This window comes from Synchiropus splendidus, chromosome 19 (genome assembly GCF_027744825.2).
Source record: "Synchiropus splendidus isolate RoL2022-P1 chromosome 19, RoL_Sspl_1.0, whole genome shotgun sequence".
In the NCBI taxonomy this organism is placed as follows: domain Eukaryota; kingdom Metazoa; phylum Chordata; class Actinopteri; order Syngnathiformes; family Callionymidae; genus Synchiropus; species Synchiropus splendidus.
The window spans coordinates 6465535-6487598 of record NC_071352.1 but is presented as its reverse complement, the minus strand read 5'-3'; the positions used below and the strand labels follow the sequence as shown (position 1 = coordinate 6487598).

At 43.3% G+C, this 22064-nt stretch overlaps 1 protein-coding gene and 1 non-coding gene across 3 annotated transcripts; one reads left to right on the top strand and one right to left on the bottom strand.

Annotated features, from left to right (window-relative positions):
* Positions 1–5809: 5809 nt before the first annotated feature.
* nptx2a (neuronal pentraxin 2a) lies at positions 5810–21737 on the bottom strand. 2 transcript variants are annotated; one of them, XM_053852636.1, is made up of 5 exons: positions 20892–21737; positions 16584–16830; positions 14679–14923; positions 10851–11030; positions 5810–8903 (listed from the first exon to the last, which is right to left on the bottom strand). In XM_053852636.1, exons 1-5 carry the CDS (start codon positions 21339–21341, stop codon positions 8676–8678), a joined length of 1350 nt encoding a protein of 449 aa, XP_053708611.1. In that variant the 5' UTR covers positions 21342–21737; the 3' UTR covers positions 5810–8675. The 2 variants fall into 2 exon arrangements, with proteins under 2 accessions (XP_053708611.1, XP_053708613.1); XM_053852638.1 differs by having other exon boundaries at positions 16584–16827.
* Positions 10426–10507, top strand: trnal-uag (transfer RNA leucine (anticodon UAG)). Its single transcript has one exon. It is a non-coding gene; the product is annotated as a tRNA-Leu (tRNA).
* Positions 21738–22064: the final 327 nt, after the last annotated feature.

Here is a 22064-nt window from a genome sequence, read left to right as displayed (position 1 = left end):
CTAGTTGCAGTCAATTTGCTTTGAAGCAGGTGAGCTATGCACAGGAATTTCTGCCCCATATAGACGAGCCTGATCCCCCAAACATTGCAGAGCTGATTCCATCTCTTTGCAGTGCATTATAGCATATCACCTCATTATAACAGCTTCCGCCGCGGGAGGACCAAACTAAGATATAAATAAGATTGGTCTCCAGAGGAAAGGACTTAATGGAACCCACTCTTGGTCTCAATATTCTGGCAGGGGGTTGGGTTTTCAAAAAGAGGGTGGAATGAAGTGGGACAGCTAAACATGCGTCGAATATATTCTTGTGCTGTTTAACATCTCCGACTTCAGATGAATGAATATCTTCATCTTCAATCAACAGTATCTTTGATCTTCAGAGGCGCGGTGTCTCGCGCCGCCGTCCGACAGCTGCTTCCTCTCCAGATCTCATTCATTTGTTCTCTCCACCTCTTTTGCATAATTATGAAATTTGCATTTTACTCAAATCAACAATCAGGTCACAGTTTTTTTTTTCTTCTCCCCGGCCATGAGTAGACAGAAAAGGAAATAAGGCGACGCGGAAAAGGGTTTTTGAAGGAACAATTGAGCGAGTCACATTATCCACCACGAAAATTAATTTCATAGTCTTGTCCATTCTTCTGCAGAGGCTCCGAATTTTTAATGGAAACCAAATCAAACTGAGGATTGCTTTTGGATTTGGGACTCCAAAACATGTCGCTCACGTTCCACTGACCTTGTTTTTCTCAGAGGAACTTAAACAAAGTGGTTTTCGGTGTGCCTTCAGGGGGGTCTTTTGGGCGAGGGAACAGTGAAGATCGACATAGATCCTCCCATGAAAGGAAGTATGATAAGTATGTGAGAGTGGTGCTGAAGATCTATGAGGATAGTGAGTATAGAGGAAATACAAGCATGGTTCCATCAAGAATCGTGTTTGAATTTGTGTCTGAGTATCAGTGGGAGCTACCATGGAGTACAGTCTAGAGCAGTGGTTCTTAACCTTTTTTATCTCGGGGCCCAACTTTCCCAGAACAAATGGGCCTGGAGCCTATTCAAGTAACAGAACTGATTCATTACTCTTGATTTCATTTGTGATCAATAACCATATTTAATCTACTTACATGTAAACAAACCAAAACCTTGTGAAATGACATGAAACCATGTGATCACTGCAAAGACATTTGTCATAGAAAAGTCCAACCAGCAGCAGAACCAAGTGCAAGTCATATTCATAAAATGTACTAAAAAAAAATAAAATAAAAATACACTTGAACTGTTTAAAAAATTTGAAATAATGTGTAAAATTCTGAATAAAAATAAATATAATAAAACCATGTCAAAATATCATAAAAAAATAATATATTTTATTTAAACTCCTTAAAGTGAAGTGTAAAAAAGTATCGCCATTTCAAAACTGCTTAAACAGGTGTTTTTACTGTTGGGGGCGGTATCACTTTCTTTATCATTTTTTTCTTTTCAAGAACTTCTCCATAGTTGTTCACTATCACATATTTGCAGCTGTCAAGTCAATGCAGTGACACACTACTGCCACCATACATGGCTACTGTATTAAAAGTGAGCATCTTGCGGACCTCATGGCCTAAAGGTGTAAAACCAAAAAAACTTTAAGCGGCCTTCTCGGGGGGCGCTCGCGGGCCAACCATGAGCCTCGGCCCTATGGTGAAGAATCACTGGTCTATGTAGAGTCTACAACAGGAGTGGATGATGCTGAGCAAATGAGAGCTCAAGTTTGGAGACAAAGCCAGTTACGACCGACGGCTGTGAAGAGGAGGGACGCGATGACAAATGCCGGAGGTGCTAGAGAAAACGTGAAGAGTGAGGTTCATGAATGCAGCAAATGAGAACATGACCGAGGAGGATGATGAAGATCCTTCCTCAAGGGTTAAGGCAAACACAGATGAGAATTATGGCTGCGTCGCTGGCTAATTTAACATGGTCTGCCAGACATGGAACACAAGCTAATGGTTTTGATGCATAATCTTTTCACAAAAAGCACGGCGAGAGCCTGGAGGGAGTTTGCTGGCCTCACTGAGAGAGTCTGCGACGTCCAAAGAAAAGCAGCTTTTTTTTTTTTTTTTTTTTTTTCTTGAAGCCTCGGAGAGACTCGCCTGTTGCAAGGACTTCGTCTTCTGTCGGGCTTTAATTACGGAGCCGAAGGATGAGTTTCTGAAACTTGTTTTTCTTCTCTCATTCTCCCAGCTCCGCGGGGACTCAGAGGGTGCTAGGAGCCAAACGACACTTTAATTCCCTCCCCCCGCCTCTGAACGCTGTACATCCACAGATCAGTGAGATTAAGTTCAAATTGCAAGCCTGAGCATCAGCAGAGGGAGAAGAGGGCGCACTTTAATAAACCATGAGCCAAATAACTGACTCACCCTGCCCTGCGTTGATGATGGTAAATGGACAGGCTGACAAGACACTGAATTACTTGTTTGTTCCGCAGTGATGTACTGTTGTCATTACATCTGGAGCACAATGAATCTAACAAATAGACTAAATCTACTCTTATAGAGCCCATCAAGCACATTCTAGCCACATAAACAGCACTTATAGGTAGATTGTTTTGCAAAGACTACTGTGAGGAAACTCATCACTCTTGGGTTTATTCTTGCAAAACTTCCCTCCGCTCTTCTAATGCTCACAGACAACTGAATTTATTCGCATTGTATCTATAAAGTCATCCATTGGGTCAAGCTTGGGGCAACTGGAGTGAACTAGGGTCCTCTCTCTCTAGCGCTTGTAATGTATGCACTCTAGTTTCCTCCCATACAGAGGTTAAGTGGTGGCACTATGGTCGACATGTGCCGTTCGCCACATCACCACATCGAGGGGAAAGTTCCAGGTTTATGTTGCTGGGGTGCTGTGCTAAGCTCCACAGTCAAACTCTCTGTACAAATAATTCAACACAATACACCATGCTCCGTTAAACAGTACTTAATTAGTAATACTTTCACAGTTTCATATATTTACACACTCACTGTGTGTTTGCCACTGTTATGTCTCCAGCTATTAATGAATATTCAATATAACTTGTTGATACTGCAGAGCTCATATTGAGATAGGAGTCAGACGCTGGAGTGCTTCGAGTTTTGGATGAAATTATTTTGTCAAAATAAGCAACACAAACAAGCAACCAGCTCATCCCATGCTTACTAAATACAACGCGTCTGTGACTGGCTGAGCTTGTGTGTTGAAGGGTCACTGTTTCCCCAGACATAGTTTCCTTCATCTGGGACATTTTGATCTGAATTGAAATGAGCCTTTCCTTTAAAAAGATTAATAAATCCACCATATGACTTTATGTAAGTCCGATGAGGTGTGGGGAAGCGCCCCCTATTGACCAGCCACTGCTGGTTGGACCTCATTTGCATCTACAAGTCATGAAGGGTTGTATTTAATACATGTTTTTATGCACATTTCCATGTCTTCTTTTCAACCCCAAACTTCTCCTGCAGTACTCTAAAAACCCATAAGCCGCTCACTATTGTTGTTGCCTCTGTAGATCCCCGGTTATTATGAATTGATCCTCTCTTGGTGCCATTTTTGGACGGCAGACTGATGCAGCAGCAGATGTCCGACTGTAAGACTTTAATCCTAAATATCAGACGCATTCGAAAACTGTCAAAAGGTCATCTCCGCTGGCTCGATCTGGTCTCAGACACAATGTTTTGGAGGATCACAGTTTCCAAGCCGTAATCTCAGTGAAGTATAAAACATTTTAGTGTTATAATACTGCAATAGTGGAGAAGTTTTGAAGGCCCCTGAGTGAGATCACGACGTACTAAAGCCTCCATACGTCAAAGAAAAAGTCATTTACCGTGATATGACTGTCCCTGTTTTTTCATTGCACACCAAGGCTGACAGTATTTACTACGGGAAAATAACTCCATCGCTTCACCTTAACTCATTGTTAACAGGAATAATAAGTTGCTATTGACAGTAATCAGTAGAAAAGAAAGGATACCGTTGTCAAAGTAACCTGACAATAATTTGAGGTAGAAACAGATGCTGTGTTTAAACTTCAGTTTCCTCTTACGGAGGTTAATGTCACATGTTCTCTGTGGTGTTCTCAGCTCATGTGAGAGTAGTGTGACACAGCTCCGTTGTTCCATGTCATGCTAACAATAGCGACTCATCGGGACAAAAACACAGAAGAATGTTGTCAGTCTTGTGCTGAGGAGTAAAAAAGTTGCAAGTATTTTATAGCGCTATTAAATAATTTCTGTTGAATGTGAGCGGTGGAAACAGTTTTCACGACTCAACATAGATGTTATACTGGGAGATGCTGTACTTGAGCGTGCGCGTGTTAAAAGTATTCCCCCCTAAAGGCATGTGGGCAGCCCGTGGAGAGGAAACACCAGAAGAATAATGATCTCCACATCGGCTTCCTGTGTTGCAGGATCTATTCTAAGACTTTTTTATCGGTTTATAAAGCTCTTAATTGGCTTAATTATTGATATCTTCCTGGCAGGCATGCAGGACCTTTGTTTGCTGGCGTGGTCAGGCACTTAGCCGGTAGCTACATTAGCTCAGGCAGTGATTCATCTCGCTGCTTCCACCGTTACGTAATGAGTCATGTAAAACTTTCAGAGGTACTTATTGTCTTTCTTTTGAGTGACTTGTTAACCGAGCCGATCGGGTCCTTACACCGGGCCACACGTCCATGTTCTGGTTGCTATGCTAATGTAGCACTCATGTTTCTTTTAGGTTAGGTTAGGGTTAGCATGTGCTATGCTATCATATTGGTTTGCTTTAATAGTACGATACCACCGATAGGCCTGGTATGTGGACTACTTCAACTTTAAAGTAAGGCTCTAAGAATGACAAAGAATTGTGGCTTCACATCAAAATTTGGCGATCAACTTCTGGAACTATTCGTGGGGGATGAGGGACCCTCAGAGCTCAAGCTGTTGAACTGCATTATGAAACATATGGTTTGGTTTAGCAAGATCCGTGTGTGTGTGTTGGACCATAGGTTGTTGGTGAGTTTGGACACATGAATTCCATGTACATTTTGCTGGTCGCATGAGAAAGTATCCATAATTCACATCTAAAATGTATGTGTGTGTAAGCACCGCCAGTCACCACATGACAAAACCACGACAGGACTTGGGCTATTCTGACCCTTGAAAGATACAACCCAATGCATGCCGTCTTGATAAATCGTTTTTTTGAAAGTCTTTTTTTATAGTACAATTTAAAACCAAACAAACAAACTGAATCAATAGTACGGAGCCCTGGAAGTGACATGCAAGAGTTTTTTTTTTTTTTTTTTTTGATGTGGCATGCATGACTTTTTTTTTTTTGCCCGAGATAACAATTATCTTGAGATAACTGTTATCTCGAGATAATGCGTTTCTCGAGATAACAGTTATCTTGAGATAATTTACCTCAAGATACAATCGTAAACGTGAGCGCATGCGTAGCTGCCTCTCTGGCGAAGCATTTTGTATACGTCCTACTGGAACCATAATGTCTCCCATGGCTTCATAACTGTTTGTCAACGTTGTCAGTCACTGTCTGCAAGTCGGTGCGCTTTTAACACCCTGATCAAGTGCCTTCTACTCAAAATAATATCATATGTGGCTAAGCTATACGTATTATGCGTCCCTGGAAGCCACATGCATGACTTTATTTTTTTTTATCCCGAGATACAAATGATCTTGAGATATAAATGTTATCTCGGGAGGAAAAAAATAACCACATGCATGTCACTTCTAGGGCTCCATACAATATTATATAGATGTTGAAATAAAAAAAATGCATCCTCATTTATATGAAAGTTCAATTCTTTTTTTAATGACTCATTTGTCCAGAGAGCAACAGCAAATGTCACAGTAGAAATACAGAGATGTTGCTGAAACATCAAACACTCATTGTGCTCTTCAGAAGAAAGCGTAGACAGCTGACAAAAGATGAGTCTCGCGTGATGCAACAACATTCAGGCAGAGTCTCCCAGACGCTTCTAATCCTCCTCACAGGCTGCTCCCGTCTCTCAAGTGTAACTCTTCCACCATCTTTGCTTACCGACGGCGTCGATGCCGTTAATGAATGCTCCGGTATTTTTTTTTAAGAAAGCGCTGACTCAGCGGAACTGGACAGTTTCTGAGTAATGATGACGGACTTCAATAATTAAAGTGTGTGGCAGGACTTTTGCAAGGTTGACAGCCTCATCAATATGGAATCAGCTGATGTCACTCTCACGCATTTCTGGCTTCACCTGTCACAAAAAGGGTGACGCACAGACGGGCACTTTAGCAAGGCTTTTTAGCAGAAACTCCTGGTTTGAAGTGCCACTGGACGAAAGGCTCTCCAGGCTTATAGGGACACGCTTCATATCCCCCGACTGATGTCAACAAGACACCTATCATGACATAAGCACATCACGGTTTTCAACACCCCTCCTAACATTCTGTGCTGTCCGTAACATTCTGCATCATGTGCTCACGATTCGAACATGAAGACTCCATCATTCCTTATAAATCATTGTTTTTGGGGCATATGTATGTTTCACTTGCGTATTCTCCTTTATTACCACGGTTATGAAACCAGTTGGGATCACATGCTAAAGACATAAATCCAAACTGATGAACCCACGTTCATTTAAAAGCTTCTAAATTCTTTATGACCTGGAATTAAATCCTAATCACCTGGCCATTATTGTCACCAGGGTGGTCATTATGATGAATTATTAACTAACTGCACTCTGCTCATCTGAAAAAAAAGTTTCATGGCGATTTTGCTTCACTATATTATATAAGTATAACCACGCGCACCACGCCAAAGGCGCTTAACCTGAACCCAGTCGGTCACCCACTTATGAAATATTTTAATAAATGAATCAATACTGCTGAGCGCCCAGGGCTTCTTTTACTGTGTAGTGTGCAAATATATATGTTCACACTTTATTAAACCCCCACGCACATCATTAAAAATAATCCAGTTTATTAATGTGAAATAACTTATTGTTAATCGAATCCATTTTTCATCAATGTCATTCCTATTTTCACAGCTATGGTGTTATGCTAGATGCTTTTTAACAACCTAATCAAAATAAAGAGTTCATATAAATATGTCAGTTCACTTGTTGTTGCAAATGGCTATTATTCATATAAATAAATAAATATTTAACGTTTCAAACAGTACACTGTTTTTAGGGTCTTAAAATGTTCATTAATACAAAGGTTTATTCACAAATATATTTTATACTTTATAATATAGTCATGATAAAAGTGTATAATTTATAATAATAATTCGCATGTATGAAAGTTATTCAATTCCTCATCACAGCTAATGTTCTAGCTTGTTTTGATGCTCTTTTCAGTGGCCTTCCTGTAATTTAGCAACAGTTCAAGACGTGTATTTTTTCCCTTATTATTATACTTTATCAACATGTTTGTTTACATAAACATTGTGCGACCCCGCAACCTTTCCTCTCGCCCTTCATATGCGAGGTGACCCCTGCATAGCCGTGAGTCAGGCTCAAAACAAAGTCAACTTTGCTGAATAGTTGAACCATAAAAGGTTGTTCGAAGGTGCTTATCTATGTATTTTCATTTGTAAACAACGGAGCACACAAGAGTCCAAACAAGTCATTCTTAATTTAAGTTGTCAGGATTTTTAATAACAAAGGCTCTCTATGAGTCATTGTTTCCTGCCTGGCTACGATAACTCAGTGTTCCAAAAATTATGAAGACACAACATTGAGCTCTGACATTCATTTAGCAACAACAAAGCATCAAAAACAGTGAACGTTGCTCTAAAAAAATGCTGCTGTTGCCTGCTAGTATTGTGCATCTGTGTGCCGGCGAGACGAAATCCCTTTTCTGTCAGTAATGATCCGCTAAGCTTTGACGGACACTGGCGTCTCCTGCTGCGATAATCATTCATAAACAGGAATAGAGAAGGAATTAAGGGCCGTCAGTGAAGGTCAAGCTCCCGCTCCTGTCCTCTCTGGGTAGTCGGCTGCCGTCCACACTGCCGGCTGAGCTCATCCCGGGCAGATGTCCGACGCCGCTATTAACCTGAGCGGAGCCAACGCATCCACAAAGCTGGTTGTGGCAGCTGCTCAAGGGGCAGAGAGGTATTAAGCATAGATTTACAAGAATGAAAATGTCCTCTCTTATAATCTCACCAAGACAACACACACTCTTACGCAACACACCCTTCGCTTTCTGTGTGCAGACAGAACACATGCACTTCCATGTCTTGCTTGGGCTCATGCATGAACACCTGACGATCAGCCATGATGGGATGTGGCGGAGTAACCAACGGCGTCGCTTGATTTTGTCCGCATCTGAGGATTCTCATCCTCCCGATGCCTCGACCAGCCAGCGAGGAAGCACACAGCATGTCTAGCACGTAACTCAGAGCACATCAAAGCCTCCAGCTCACAAAAATACAGTGCAGCATCTCCAACAAAGCAACCGAAAAGACCTTTTAAAGAGGAGTCAACAAAGAAGAAAACGATGGCAAAAGCGTCGTGGCATTGGTGCGAACTGATGCAACACTAACTCTTCTCTTGGGCTTTTTTTTTGGTCTCCTGCTGAGCCTTTATAGTTGCTAATGGACACCATGTGAATCTGGGAGCCATTCTCTACGAATCCAGGCCGCATGAATACACGTTGAGATCAGTCAGCTCCAGATGACCTTCCTTAAGAATCGAAGGCGCGATCTTCGCAAATCTCCAAAGCACTTTTCGTAGCGCCGCCGAAGACCTCCACGTTGGCGTCGATCCAGGGGACCACGTTCCCGGGCATGTAGGCGGAGCAGTTGGCGAGACCAACGATGTCGACGGGCCGCAGTACTCGGTCCCACATGTTGAACTGGCTCAGCTCCCCGACAAAAGCCTGGGTGGCGTCGAAGCGGCCTCCGACTATGTCCTATGTGGGGAGAACCAGAGAGTTGTTGTCAGAAGCAGGACTTGAGAGGGAAAGTATAAACAGCTTTTAATGAAAGCAAATCAATTCTCTTTTATTTTCATCAAGCTGCCAAGTAAAGCAGCGCAAGGCTGCAGTCCACTCTCAAACAGACCCAGTATTGAACAAAATTCTTCCAACACCACCCCAAATGTACTGGGCTGCATTTATTTAGATATACTATTGATTATTCTGTCCATTAAATTAGTAGTAGCTCACACAATACTACACATTATAGAAAAGATAAAAATTTAAGTCAGGATAATGCGTAGTGACCTCTTATCTGAACTTCACTATTTGGTTTGGAATTGCTACAGGTGTACCTCACGCTACGGTCAATAGAACCAATCGCGAAACCAGTTAGCATGCAGACACAACACTCATAGAACTGAAGTTACATCCAAATTCAGTGTGCACTCCTGTGACAGAATTCAAACCAAACACAACTTGGGTGCTACTTGCACCCATGTAGTTGCTAGCCACTATCCCCACTGATCAATTAGGACTAAAAAAAGTTGGTCAATCTGCTGCAGCTTCACTTTTTCATCTTGATGAATTTTCCTTCTTAGAATATGACTGAAATCTGAGCTCTGATTGGCTAATGTGTCGTGACCTGTCGGGACTTCAGATTTTAGAATTTGCACGCTGGGTACACACTAAAGCCGCTTCTTTCAGTGACAGTTTGTTGCATTGTAATCGCAGATACAACCAATAGGGAAACTCATTGCACAGTACTCATAGAACCGGGGTTACATCCGGGGAAATTTGGCGCTCACTCCCATGACTGATTGTGGCATGAAAGCGACACATATTCTGTGAGTAAATACACAAGCGGAATCAGTTGGAATCTAAAACATGAGCTGAGCGTTAGTCGGGACAACAAAAGTGCTGACTCATGCACTCCATACCATTCTCGCTGAATGTGTTAACATGGTGAAATGTGAAGCAGAAATCATGTCCCAATGTGTCTAATAACACAGTCAGCAAATATTGAATAAGAACAATGCACAACATATACAGTCTAATGCAATGACCAGACATGGAAAAATAGATAAATAATTTGTGGACACGGAATAAGTAAAACACGCACACGAAATACTAATTTGAGGTAACGAAATACGAAACCTTGGGCAGGTACACGCAAATCCAGCGCATCTTCTCTATGGCTTCGGGTCACGTAACTTTAACTTTGTAAGTATTGCGATTAAAGCGCACCCGGGATTCACTAGGTCGCCGGATTGTGTCCGGGGTATGTCTCTAGAGCATTTCATTTATCCGCAATCCCTTCTCTATGGGAGAAATGCCGCCCTCTGTGGGGCGAGCCAGCTGCACTGCTGTGATGCGCCCTTGTTTTTAAAATGAAAGCATGCAAATTATGCATTAGTACAATAAACTTGTTCTGGGAGTTGTCATAATAGTACGTAGTCATGCGATGCTGTCATATTTTCCAGACGTCGTCGCTTTTTGACGGCACCATTGCATTGTGGGTAGTGTGGCCGAGTGGTCTAAGGCGCTGGATTTAGGCTCCAGTCATTTCGATGGCGTGGGTTCGAATCCCACCGCTGCCAAGTCTTGTCATCTGAGTCTCTGCATATTTTGAACTATTTGAGTCAGAAAACAGACTTGTAAAACTAGAGTTTTTTTTCCTCAAACGATTCTTTGAAGCAACAAAAACGAGTCAACAAAAGATTCCAGCCCAACGGTTCAGAGTGAAAACATCCTCACAGGAGTCGGGTGAGTGACATCGCAGTAAAGGGGCACAATAGCGTGAGAGGAAACGCTCGCCTCAATTCCCTTGTTCCTCGCTGTGAGCTCAGGAGAGGCAGCAGAGAGGGATCCAGCTGACACTAGTTAAACACACTAGCACCGACACCTGCGTTCTACCCTGTTAAGCTCCTGCAGAGCACTCACCTGCTCCTGGCCCAGGATGATGACTCCTCCAGGTTTAATTGGGTGCCAGGGGGCCAGGTTGTCCCCGGTGCCCAGACGCTCTCCGTCCTGGTAAGCCTCCCAGTAGCCGTCTCTTGTCGTCCAGGTGATGCAGATGTGGTGCCAGCGGCCGTCGCTCACCGACAGAGGAAGTTGAGCCACCTGGAACAAAGACGTTTTCGGGTCAGGAGTAATTGCAGCGGGTGAGAAACACGGACGACAATTTCAACGTTGATGGCTTCAAAGCAGTCGGAGCTCAGTGGAGAATTCTGCAGTTGAGTCAAGTTGACAACAAGGGATTTAACATCCTCCAAATGAGCCCGGGAGCTAGCAGCACCGTCCTCACACGTGTTTGTGTTCCAGATCAAAGATTTTTTTTCCTCCAACCTGAAGCAATGACATCATATTCCACCGAGGGTGAGCAGCAGAAGATGACACTAATTACCCCCTTTCCTTCCCCGTTGCATCACTCCGACGTACAGTAGTTCACTTTTGTTGCTGTTGCAAAATCAAATTAACCTCCGGGAAAGTCATAAACAAGTAATTGACCTGTAGGATGCATTATGAAACCAGTGGGACTTGATGGCCACACAGTTGACGCCGCAATACTGTTGTCTACACACACCCCTGAAATACAGTACAGAGTGTCTCGACAGGTGCTGTAATATCATCTAGTCTTCGGTACATTTTTGTAAATATTTAAAAGCACCTAAAATCAGAATACTGCAAGGCCGACCTGCTCTCATTACCACAACAGTTCTTGACTGTGAGGCTGAGGAGTTTTCCTATTACGCTTTGCCATCTGACGTTTCAAAGAAGGGGCCTTGCAGCAAAGACGTTGCTCAAGGTGTTCAATCTCAGCTAGGTCCAGTACCACCCCCTTTTCCATTAATGTGATTGAGCTGCAACAAGCGATACAACTACATGTCATTTCACCCTTCAGACAGGGGTTCAGGCCGATAAGCATTCCTCTCACGACACTTGAACACTTGCTTGTGACTGAAACAAAAGTGAAACATGATTCTCTTATCACATGATCCTTTGGGGCTTACCGTCAGAAACATTTCGGAAGGGGAAAAGACTTAAAATAACAATGACACAGCAGAGAGGTGAAAATTACTTCTGGGAGATGTGTCACAATGCTAGGGAGAGTGGCAGCAGCGATACTACTTGTAAGAGATGTTTGAAGGCTGTCGAAAATCTGCACAATTTTTAAGAGATAAGAGGGAAAAGGAAGACATTCTTGAGCAAGGACTGGGATTTTTATTTCCTAGAGTGACGCAAAAGTCCGCCATTGGTCCGCCACTGGCAGCCCGTGCACCCAAGCCCCTCCTTTGAGTTAGGGTGCAACGTGGTAGCTGACTTCGGTGTCAATATCAGATGCATACATCTGCTTAACAGAGTAAAGACCCATTTACATGCAGCATGATCTACGGATCTGGACAGAACCGTGCTCTGCCTTCATTTCCTCGTTATTTCTGCACGTTTCCACAAAGCTGATGGATATGGACCAAACTGAGCAGTACCACTGGAAACAATGGGAGGCAGTGTTACATTTATGACCCAATACGTAACTCTAATGAGACACGGAGAAGACATAACAATGGCGGAAATTATCCGTCCTCCAGTTGCGATATATTTAACCACCTCACCAACCACATCCTCCTACAATGCTGCCTCCATTTTCCTCTTTAGTGCAAGAGGTACACAGTCGCCATGCTGGTTTTCGAGTTTGTCTTTGACTGTGGGCTGCTCCCCCTGGTGGATATATTGGTGAGCTACAATACCAACGTGAAGAATGCCTGGAAGTATGTGATCAGTGATGGATGAGTACAATGTTAGGCCTTTTTGGACAGAGAGGAGTCAAAAAGTAAGTCCAGAATGAGATAAAAGTAGCAGCTACAGTAGACAGAAAGTCAAGCTGAGAGAAGTTTAGAAGGTTCTGTAGTGATGGAGACTGGAAAGGGTCAGGTGAGAAATACATATACAAGTAACATCCAATTTACGACCGGGATCGGTTCCAACCAACCGGTCGTAAGTCAGATTGGACTTAAGTTGAATGCCATTCAAAACAGCCGACGCGAGGGTTATAGGTGCTACTGTAGTGGTAGATGGCTGTGGGAGAGTGAGAAGTGCTGGGATACAGTGCTGCCGTAACTGTTGTACGCGATGCCGGGCTGCTACGTGCTGCGGTGCCAGACATTGAATAAAAAAATAAAATAAATAAGCATCTGCTGGCTGTGGTCCTAAGTACGGGTGGATGTAAGTTGAGCAGGTCGTAAGTCGGATGTTACTTGTATATGAGAGGTCCACAGTGAGGATGGTTTGGAAAAGAGAGACAGACTTGGAGGAAGAATGATTCAAATGATGCAATGTGAGAGGAGACGAGAAGGAGGACCATTGAGGTTCATGGATGTGGTGAAGGGTCAAGAGGATAGATGTGACTGAAGACAGGTAACGGAGGCTCCGGGTGGGAAGTGCTCTTAGACAAAGTGGAAAAATCCTCCAAGAAATTCCACTTCCTATTTAGGTGTTAACGGAAGCTTGGATTTTGGGAACAACATTATGAAATATGAAGACAGAATTTAACTCTAGTCAACCCCCCCCAAGACTGGAACGTTGCTCCTTTTAATCCTGATGAGGCAGCGATTCCTTCCTCAGCATGCAGTTAAATGAGCAGCACAAACAATGCGTCCCGCTGGACCCCGTTGTTATCAAACCAAACTAATTCCGCCGTACACAGCCCATCTCCGTCTGCCTTTCATTCCGTCCAGCCATGGCCTTCTCTTTTTCTTATTTTCACCTCTTCCCATATTTTTCTCCTGTTTGGAAGCCCTGTGCATATATATAATGCATGGCGAGCGCCAGCCATGAGCAGACCTGTCTGTGCCAATTGCACCAGCGTAAACATCCCGACGCACCGCCGTGCCATTAACTGTTACCCTGAGCGAGGAAATAATGGCCAGTTGAACGGTGGAAAATCAGCAGAAAATAATCATTCAAGCTGGATGATGAACGTTGAGCCGCAGTGTTATCTAAAGCAAGAGAAGACCTTCAGACAAGCGTACGTGAAGCGCGAGTTCTCTAATGAATTTCTGTTATTCTTAGAGTGGAATGTAGGTCAATGATATTAAATGTTCATAAGGAGGAAATTTAATTATTCACTGCTGATGGTCAGTGAAATCTCCACTCCACTGTACTTTTTTTGTATACAGCTCTGTGATAGTGCATCATTTTATTCATGCGCCATGTGCATTTATGAAGGTTCTTCGCTTCTTCTTTTGGAGTTCTTTCAATGCTTGCTGTTACCCAAGTTTATCGGCAGGAAGGGGGCGAGGTTATTCACCAGTTGGACACATGGAAGTGAGGTTGATGTAAGCTGAGTCCTAAACTCGACTCACCTATGTTAACTCCTTTACTTTCGCACTCTCTCAAAAATAATCCCCCCGAAGCCTTGTCCCATAGGCGATAAAAAACGTTTTCTGCACTAATATTTTGTTGCTCTTGCTCCTGAACTACGCTTCAGTTGGATATTTATTTGTGCATAATAAGGTAGTGATGCGCTCATGAAGCTTCATGAAACAGTGTCATTTGCAAACAAGGAGCGCCACCTGCTGAGCTGTGAAAATAAGGACAGTGTTTCTTTTATTCAAAACAACTGCTTTTGCTGCCATGCGGAAACTGATCCTATTGGTGCTAGAAGTGGGATGCAGGGTCACTGTGCCGAGCAATAAGGTGAAGGAGCTACGTCATCAGAGACTTGGAATAGAGCTATGCAATAGGCTTTAATTCAGTGCTTCAGACACCTACCTTGTCGTTGACCAGAAGCTCAATGGGGTTGTTCCCCCACTCAATGAGGACTATTTCGTTGGCTTGTCCGGGAACACCGTAGGAAAATGGCGTTCCTATTCCCGGACTGGCGCTGGACTTGAGCCACATGCACACAGTGAAGGCGTACATCTCCGGAAGGCTCTTCTTGATGCGACCATACAGGTAGTTAGTACGCAGAGACAGCGACACCTTGAAGTCCTCCGGCGACTTGAAGGCATTATTACCTGTCGACACGCAAAAAGACCATCACCATCGTGGGGAAATACCACACAGCACATTTGAGAAAATGAATAGTAATGTCGGAGTATGAATACACGAGCTGAGATGATTCTTTTGGGAGCTTACATGAGGGAAAGTGCGCCTTTTGTTTTCTCACTCTTTATTAGACCCTAATTTATGCACATGCTGGTCAGCAAGAACAGATTTACGACTGCTTAACATTTAAATTGAGAAATAAACTAAAGAGTGCGGTGAATGCTAACGGCTATTTAATGCTGGTTCGCGAACGAACATAAAGATTGCGGAGCGATTTAAAGACTTGTGGCCTTTACAGACTTCTAAAGAGTAAAACAAAGGGCTTTTCTGTGTTTCTTTTCTCTCTTTTCTCGTTTCTCAGAGGCATGCAGAAAATACAACAGTAAAATGGTGCAAGTTGGCATGCAAGGGGGTTTGAAGAGCGGCTCCGAAAACAGTCTGTGTTGACATTGTAAACGTTAAAATCAATCAGAAATCTTACTTTTTCAGGAATTTCCATTGTTTTTTTTCCTGGTTCTTTTGATGTTTCATTATATCCCATGAAATCCCGTGAGAAATTCTAGGTAGAGCTTCTGGATTTGAGGTGTCTAGCGGTGTGTTGTGTGGAGATTATCTGGGCACATTTCTGAGCACAAGCCTTGTTCCTGAACTATTTTGCACTGTTGAGTGTGGATTTGTGGTTTGTTTATGCCTAGATGGAACTTTGTTGCGCTGTAGCATTAGCATGCTTTGCATCGCCTACACTTACCTTCATGTGTTGCAAAGCTTTGAGAACTATTTTTTTTTGTCTGTGAACTTCCACAAGTGGCACAATCATACCTTGTACATTTCAAGTATACAGTCGCGCACGAGCTCTTATACAAGCTTGACAAGTGAAAGTAAACAGATGAAGATTTACATAATCATGAAAACTGCAGAGACGATTTTCAACTAAACCAAACCACAGACGATAACAACAACAACAACAACAACAATAATAATAATTAGTTAACCTCACTCAAGTGGAATGAATCTCTCTCACAATAATAGATATTTTTTCATGTACTGACAAGACTATTTTCAGATAGATTCAATCGCCGTGGAGATGAGATCAGGAAAGTTACACTGAATGTTTGACATGTTTGATCAGTAGAATGAGGTGAACTTTTGGAGTGAAGCAGACAACAGCACTCAATGAGGCACTGGATGTTTTGGGTAAATATAAACAGAGATCCAAACAACAATCAAGTCCTTTTATATGGAGCTCATGTGGAAACACAGGATTGATCTTTCAGGCAGAGCTCTATTCACTTCCCATAGTCTTAGAATTATATAAAACTGTGGACTTGTTATTTAGAAATGCTGTCATCATCTTAGTATGGAGCTAAATAAACGTCATCATGTGACCTCAGGAGGCCGCTGATGACATCAGCCGGGCCCCTCTGGCCTTAATCTCAGCGGAAATCTCTCATATGGAATAAAATAATCCTTTTAAAGTCAGTTCCTTTGGGTAAAGACAGCCAGCGTTGACTCGACATCCAATCATCAAAGTGATACCCTGCAGCCTGGACGTCATCACTAAAAACTCATTTAGTATTCAGGGTAGGTTTCAGTGACAGGAACGCACCTCTGAAAAATGAAATCTCTTACTTTTCTCCAGCTCCGTGATCCTCTCCAGGAGAGAGTTGAGAGCGCTTTCCGTGCGCTGACGGTGAGCCGCCGTTTCGTTGTACAGCTGGCTCTTCTCCTCCTCCAGCTCGGCCACCTTCCGCAGCAGTTGGGTCTCCAGCACTCCCAGTCGCTGGCGCAGGATGTCTCTCAGCTCCGGCGGCAGAGGTGTCAGGGCTGGCAGGTTGCCGGCCGAGACGTTGAGGCCAGGCAGGCGTAAATTCTGCTGCTGAGGTCACCGGGGGATTTCAACACAAACAGCAACACAGACCATTAATCCTATTGTTTCGTGAGACAGCGCTTCCTTTTAGCTCATGTTGAGCGACAGACAGATTTCCAAACGGGTCGACTCGACTGGGTATTAAACATCGTGGGTCAGGTGTGATCACAGATGGTGAATTGGAATTGGAAGATCTAAAGTTAGATACTAATTTGTATCCAGATTTTAATCTCTATAATCCCCCAAAACTTTATGATACATTTGCACAAATGTTTGATTTAGCCACGCAGGTGGTTCATCTCGCTTTAGGGGATAGTTCTTTCAGATGAGTGACCTGGGTTGGCTGAAACAGCTCTAAAATGGCCGTCCTAGTTTCCATCATTCATCCAGGAGCGAGAGGCAGAGGACATCCTGGACAGGATGCCGGCCCACCACAGTGCATGTACATTGACCTTAGCATCCCCAAACAGTTAAAAGTCCATAGTGTGAAGGACATTTTAAAGCAAATGGCATACTTGCTGGCTTTGTAAATATCCATCTAAATAATAAGCCTATAATTTCCAATATCAAAATAAGGCAGTTTTATGACTCGAAAACATGTTTTGAAATAAAGTTAGGTCTCAAATGGAGTGCATATTGTCTGTTGCTAGGTGGTTGGAGATTATTTCAATATAAAATGGCAAAATGATCGCAAGACAAAATAATTTTTTGCTTTTGTGGAAGCCAGAATTTCTTAAAAATATGGCTCTGATATGAAAGCACACAAGACTGAGTGAAATTTTGTTGACATTCGGCTTTAAATCTTCTCTGGAGTTGTGTTTTTCCAAAACTCACAACTATTATATAATGCACCTGTGCGCTGTTGAGTTCCTCATTTGTATTCTTCCTGCTGAAGTTCAGAGATGGCAGTGTCTTGCTGTATGTTGTTGTCTCCTTTTAAAAACACTTCAAGCAGAGATAGTCGAGCATCGAAACAACACCCTCTCTTCCTTCAGGGAAGGAGCAGAACCTCTGTTGAGTCGAGATGGTTTAACTGTAAAAGAAGCTCCGGAACATAGTTCACGCAGGGTAAAACGGGTCCAATACCACGATACCGTCAGCACAAATCAGATGGACTTGAAGCTGTACAATGTTGTGTTTATACTGTAGCCAGTAGTACCATCGTAAGCAGCGTATGCTGACTAACAGATGGGACAAAATATGAATAAATATGTGTTGGTGCTAAATTACTGAGGCACTGTTTGTAGTGACTCCAGCAGGGACCAACTAATTCTCACTATTTCTAATGGGGAAAGTGGTTTCCAAACTTGAAACTTAAATTTGAATTTTGAGGTCCTTCTCAATATTGGGAGTGATATTTGGTGAAAATGATGTAAACACATTTGCAGAGTATCACTCTGTCATCTTCACCACCTCGTCCTCATCGGAGCCTGCTAGTAGCTCAGACAAGGGCACGTAACGTGGCGTTAGTTCGTAGAATTTTTCAGGACAGAAATGTCAAGTAGAGCCTACACACAATTGACACAGAGTCACGGATCTACTTGCTTCGAATTCCCTGGAGAACCATCCAATTACGTAGAAAAATGTGTTTCATTCTGGAGGGCGAATGTCTTTGGCTCAATGACCCTTTTAAAAATTCAGTAACAGATAGTTGGGCAAAGATTAAGATTCTTTTTACATGTAAATTCTATTCTTTTGTGAAGACTTTTTTTTCCCAAAATGTTAACATGGAATAACCACCAAAACTCCTCCGGTCACCTCCACTTTTTATTCAGCACATATTAGCATATTAGCTGGAAGCTAAGTTTTTTTTTTTTTACTATTTAAATGAAGCTGATAAGGTTATAGGTCAAATTAAAATCCAAGAAAATCTCTTGAAGGACTTATCACACTTTATGAAGCGAGCACTACCATACAGGATGAGTTCCAAAACTTCCCTGTCTCTTTCCGCTACTGCCACCTGCTGTTCCATTTTGACTATTACAGTGATCAATGACATTTCAAATGCCAAAAAACTTGAATTATGAAGATTAAATGAATATCCTTCACCTATTATCTAGTCCAAAGCTAACATCTATGTGTCCACTGAACTGGAGTACCCAGAGGAAACCCTGACATGAGGAGAAAGGCTCCCTTCAGCAGCTTCAGTGTAGGGAAATGAACATAACGGTTATGGCTCCAACAGTTTTTGATTTAATGTCGGCTTTTAAAATCCATATATTTGTCAAGCATAAGCGGCCGGCTGTTCCTTATGTGAGCATCTGTCTTCATATTTGTTCATTTCCCCTTGTTTTCATTCGATTACGCCGCATGTTCCTCCAGAGCTGCAATGGCCATTAAGTTAAGCAGATGCGCGTCAATACTTAAGTGATTAGAATGCAATATGTCATACGCATATATACAGTATCCTTGATTTGATCGGAGTATTACAGCATCCAATCATGATGGGTGGAAGTGGAGGAGGGAGGGGGGGAGCGGCGAATGATGGATCAGCTGCTCTGCGTCATCTAGAAAAACCTTGAATTTTAATACATGGTTTGGGAGCATTTATGGTGCAGGAAGGTCAGTCGGACGAAAAATGCAGAGCACCTCTTTGATGACTTCAGCGATGCATCTGTGGGTTTGAATTCACACAGGCACTTGACTATACGTGACCTCAGTATGACTGAGCAGGTACACACACACACTCCGCCACATTGGCAAAATGGACACAACTATAATACTGCAGAGAAGATGATGAAAGACGTCATGTGACCGCAAACAAGAGAGCATCTTTTCTGTTCCAAGGAGGATCAAATCTCATTCATAGTCTGGATGGTGTGTGTGCAACCTGCAGCATATTCATAGCAAATCATTTCTCTCCTCAGAAGATCTGTGCCTAACGGGCTCCCCCTTTATTTTTAGACATTAGCACTAACTGGATAAAAAGAACTTTGTTTATTTTGAATAAATTGTGTCAAGAATAAGCATTAAAAATCCAGAGAAAGTTAAAGTTTGTGGCCATAGGAGACGCAGTGAAGAGGGAGGAAGTAGAGGAAGTGAAATCTGGCCAAGACAAGTCGCTCATAGGGCGGTGAAGAAGAGAGTGCAGGCAGGGTGGAACGGATGGAGATGAAGATCTGTGACTGAAGAGCAGCAGCTAATAGTAATCTTCATGACTCAGGAAGTAGAGTTAGAAGAGGGGAGATGAAGGTTTTTAAGGTTAGAATTGTGAGAGAAGTGGAGTGGAAAAGATGGAGACGCAAAACAGGAAGAGAGAAGGTTCATGGATGTGGGAACTGAGGGCATGGAGAGGACAGGTGTGACACCAAAGACAGGTTAACATGGCTGACTGGCAGATGGGAAGTGCCCAAATAAGATGGCAAATATCAAACAAAACTCAACTGCCCTTTAAATCTTGTTTGTTTGTGAATCATTTCTAAAGCTGAGGCTGTCAAGTTCTGACCTTCTTCAGTCAAAGACTTGAAGTGTTTTAATCATTTCAGCTTCAGATTTAATCATCTATTTTTAATAAGGCTTCATGACTAGACTGAAGTTGTGATAGAGTGAGACTGAGCTGCCATAAATATGACAGAGAGGCATGACAGGATGAAGGGTTTTGGTTTAGACTCTACAAATGAAACTGAGGCTGGTAAGAGCCAACTGTGAAAAGTTGACGTAGTTCACTGAACACAACCTTATTCTTATTTTCTTACATGTTTTTTCGATTTTATTTTATGAAAGAAAGAGCTCAGAAAGGCGGTGCCATTATCTCCCTGCAGTCGGAGGAATCACTGCTGCCATACGTGCAATAAAACGTGCGGAAAATTGATTTTTTTTCTGCGAGTACATTTTCCCTCAAGGTCAACTCCGATGCGCGTTTCTGCATATATTTGCTGGAGCACGGCTCAATGGCCTCGTGGTTTGACTGCTCATGTCACAACTAATCATTCAAGACGCTTGGATGTGGCATGGCTGATGCAGCGTTTTGATCTGTCCCATCTCGCCTGCGCTCCGAGCACCAGCAGCCGACCGTCTTTTACGCGCGTTTGGAACGGTTTTACGCGCGGTATTCAGGTCTAGGCTCTTACCTCTAAGTTCTCTAATCGACCTTTAAGACTCTGCATGGTCTTCCCCAGCTGGTCTATGGTTTCAGTGGGGTCCCGAGGCAGATCCCCCATGGTGTTCTTGCCGTATTCTTTCCGCCTGGAGCCCTGACCCCGGGACTTGCCCTGCGAGGACTCGTCAGCAGCAGCCTCACAGCGCGCCAGTTTGGAGTTCAGCTCCTTTATTGTCCCCTGCTGGCTCACGATGGTCTCCTTTTGTTGCAGGATCGTCTCGCGGAGTTGGATGATCGTACTCCGAAGCTCGTCCTCCAAAGGGCTGCTGCTCTGGATTCGGTTTCCAGTTGGATCGTATCCGCAGCCCGGTTCCGCGCCCGGGGGGATGGCGTTACAGACGAAGCGGCTACCTGTGGCATCCTGCGTCCGAGCCGCGCGTCCACTGACCAGGTACAAGAGCCAAACTAGTGCCGTCAGCATCCCTGTCGATTTCCCCCGGAATAAAAAGCGAGCTTAAAACGGGATTTCACCAAAACATGACCAGAGGAACTTCGAAGAATATGTGCGGACTTTCCGCCAAGAACTCAAATAAAAGTGGGCCAAGAAACGGGGCAGAAATAAATCCGCAGTGCAAATAAGCTTCATAAAATCATCCACCGAGCGAATGTTCGATCCTTATCGCCGGGTTTTCATCTGGAAAGTTCAAAATCGGATTTTGCGCTCCTTTAAAAATGGTTTTCTCCGGTCTCGTCAAATCCCTCAAAAAAGATATTTCAAGAACTAATTCGTCTCCTCTGTTCGCTGGAACTGTGGAACTGACAGCGACGGTGAACAGCCCGATTATTATGGGGTGGTGCGCACTGGCGCTTCCGCTCTTCATCCGTGCGCTCCGTTTATTCAGCCTCAGCACACGTCATCACTCAATCCCGAATGTGTGTGTGTGTGTGTGTGTGTGTGTGTGTGTGTGTGTGTGTGTGTGTGTGTGTGTGTGTGTGTGTGTGTGTGTGTGTGTGTGTGTGTGTTCACGTGTTTCACTCAGAAAGATGTCATTGAGAACACGGCACGGCAGCAGCAGCTGGCGGGGACAGTTCTGGCAGCAGGGAACCAACAAGAATTAAAGTCCATCAGCAAAAAAAAACCCCTGAATACTCGCACACACGGTTTTTGTAGTTTTATTCTCTTCGTCCCACGACTTCAAAAACG

Excerpts from the sequence above, each read along its gene's own strand:
- nptx2a (XM_053852636.1), bottom strand. The coding sequence starts at position 21,341 with ATGCTGACGGCACTAGTTTGGCTCTTGTACCTGGTCAGTGGACGCGCG. Across the intron at positions 11,031-14,678 it reads AGCTTCTGGTCAACGACAAG|GTGGCTCAACTTCCTCTGTC; the intron begins GTAGGTGTCTGA and ends TCTTTGTTCCAG. Across the intron at positions 8,904-10,850 it reads TCATCCTGGGCCAGGAGCAG|GACATAGTCGGAGGCCGCTT; the intron begins GTGAGTGCTCTG and ends CTCCCCACATAG.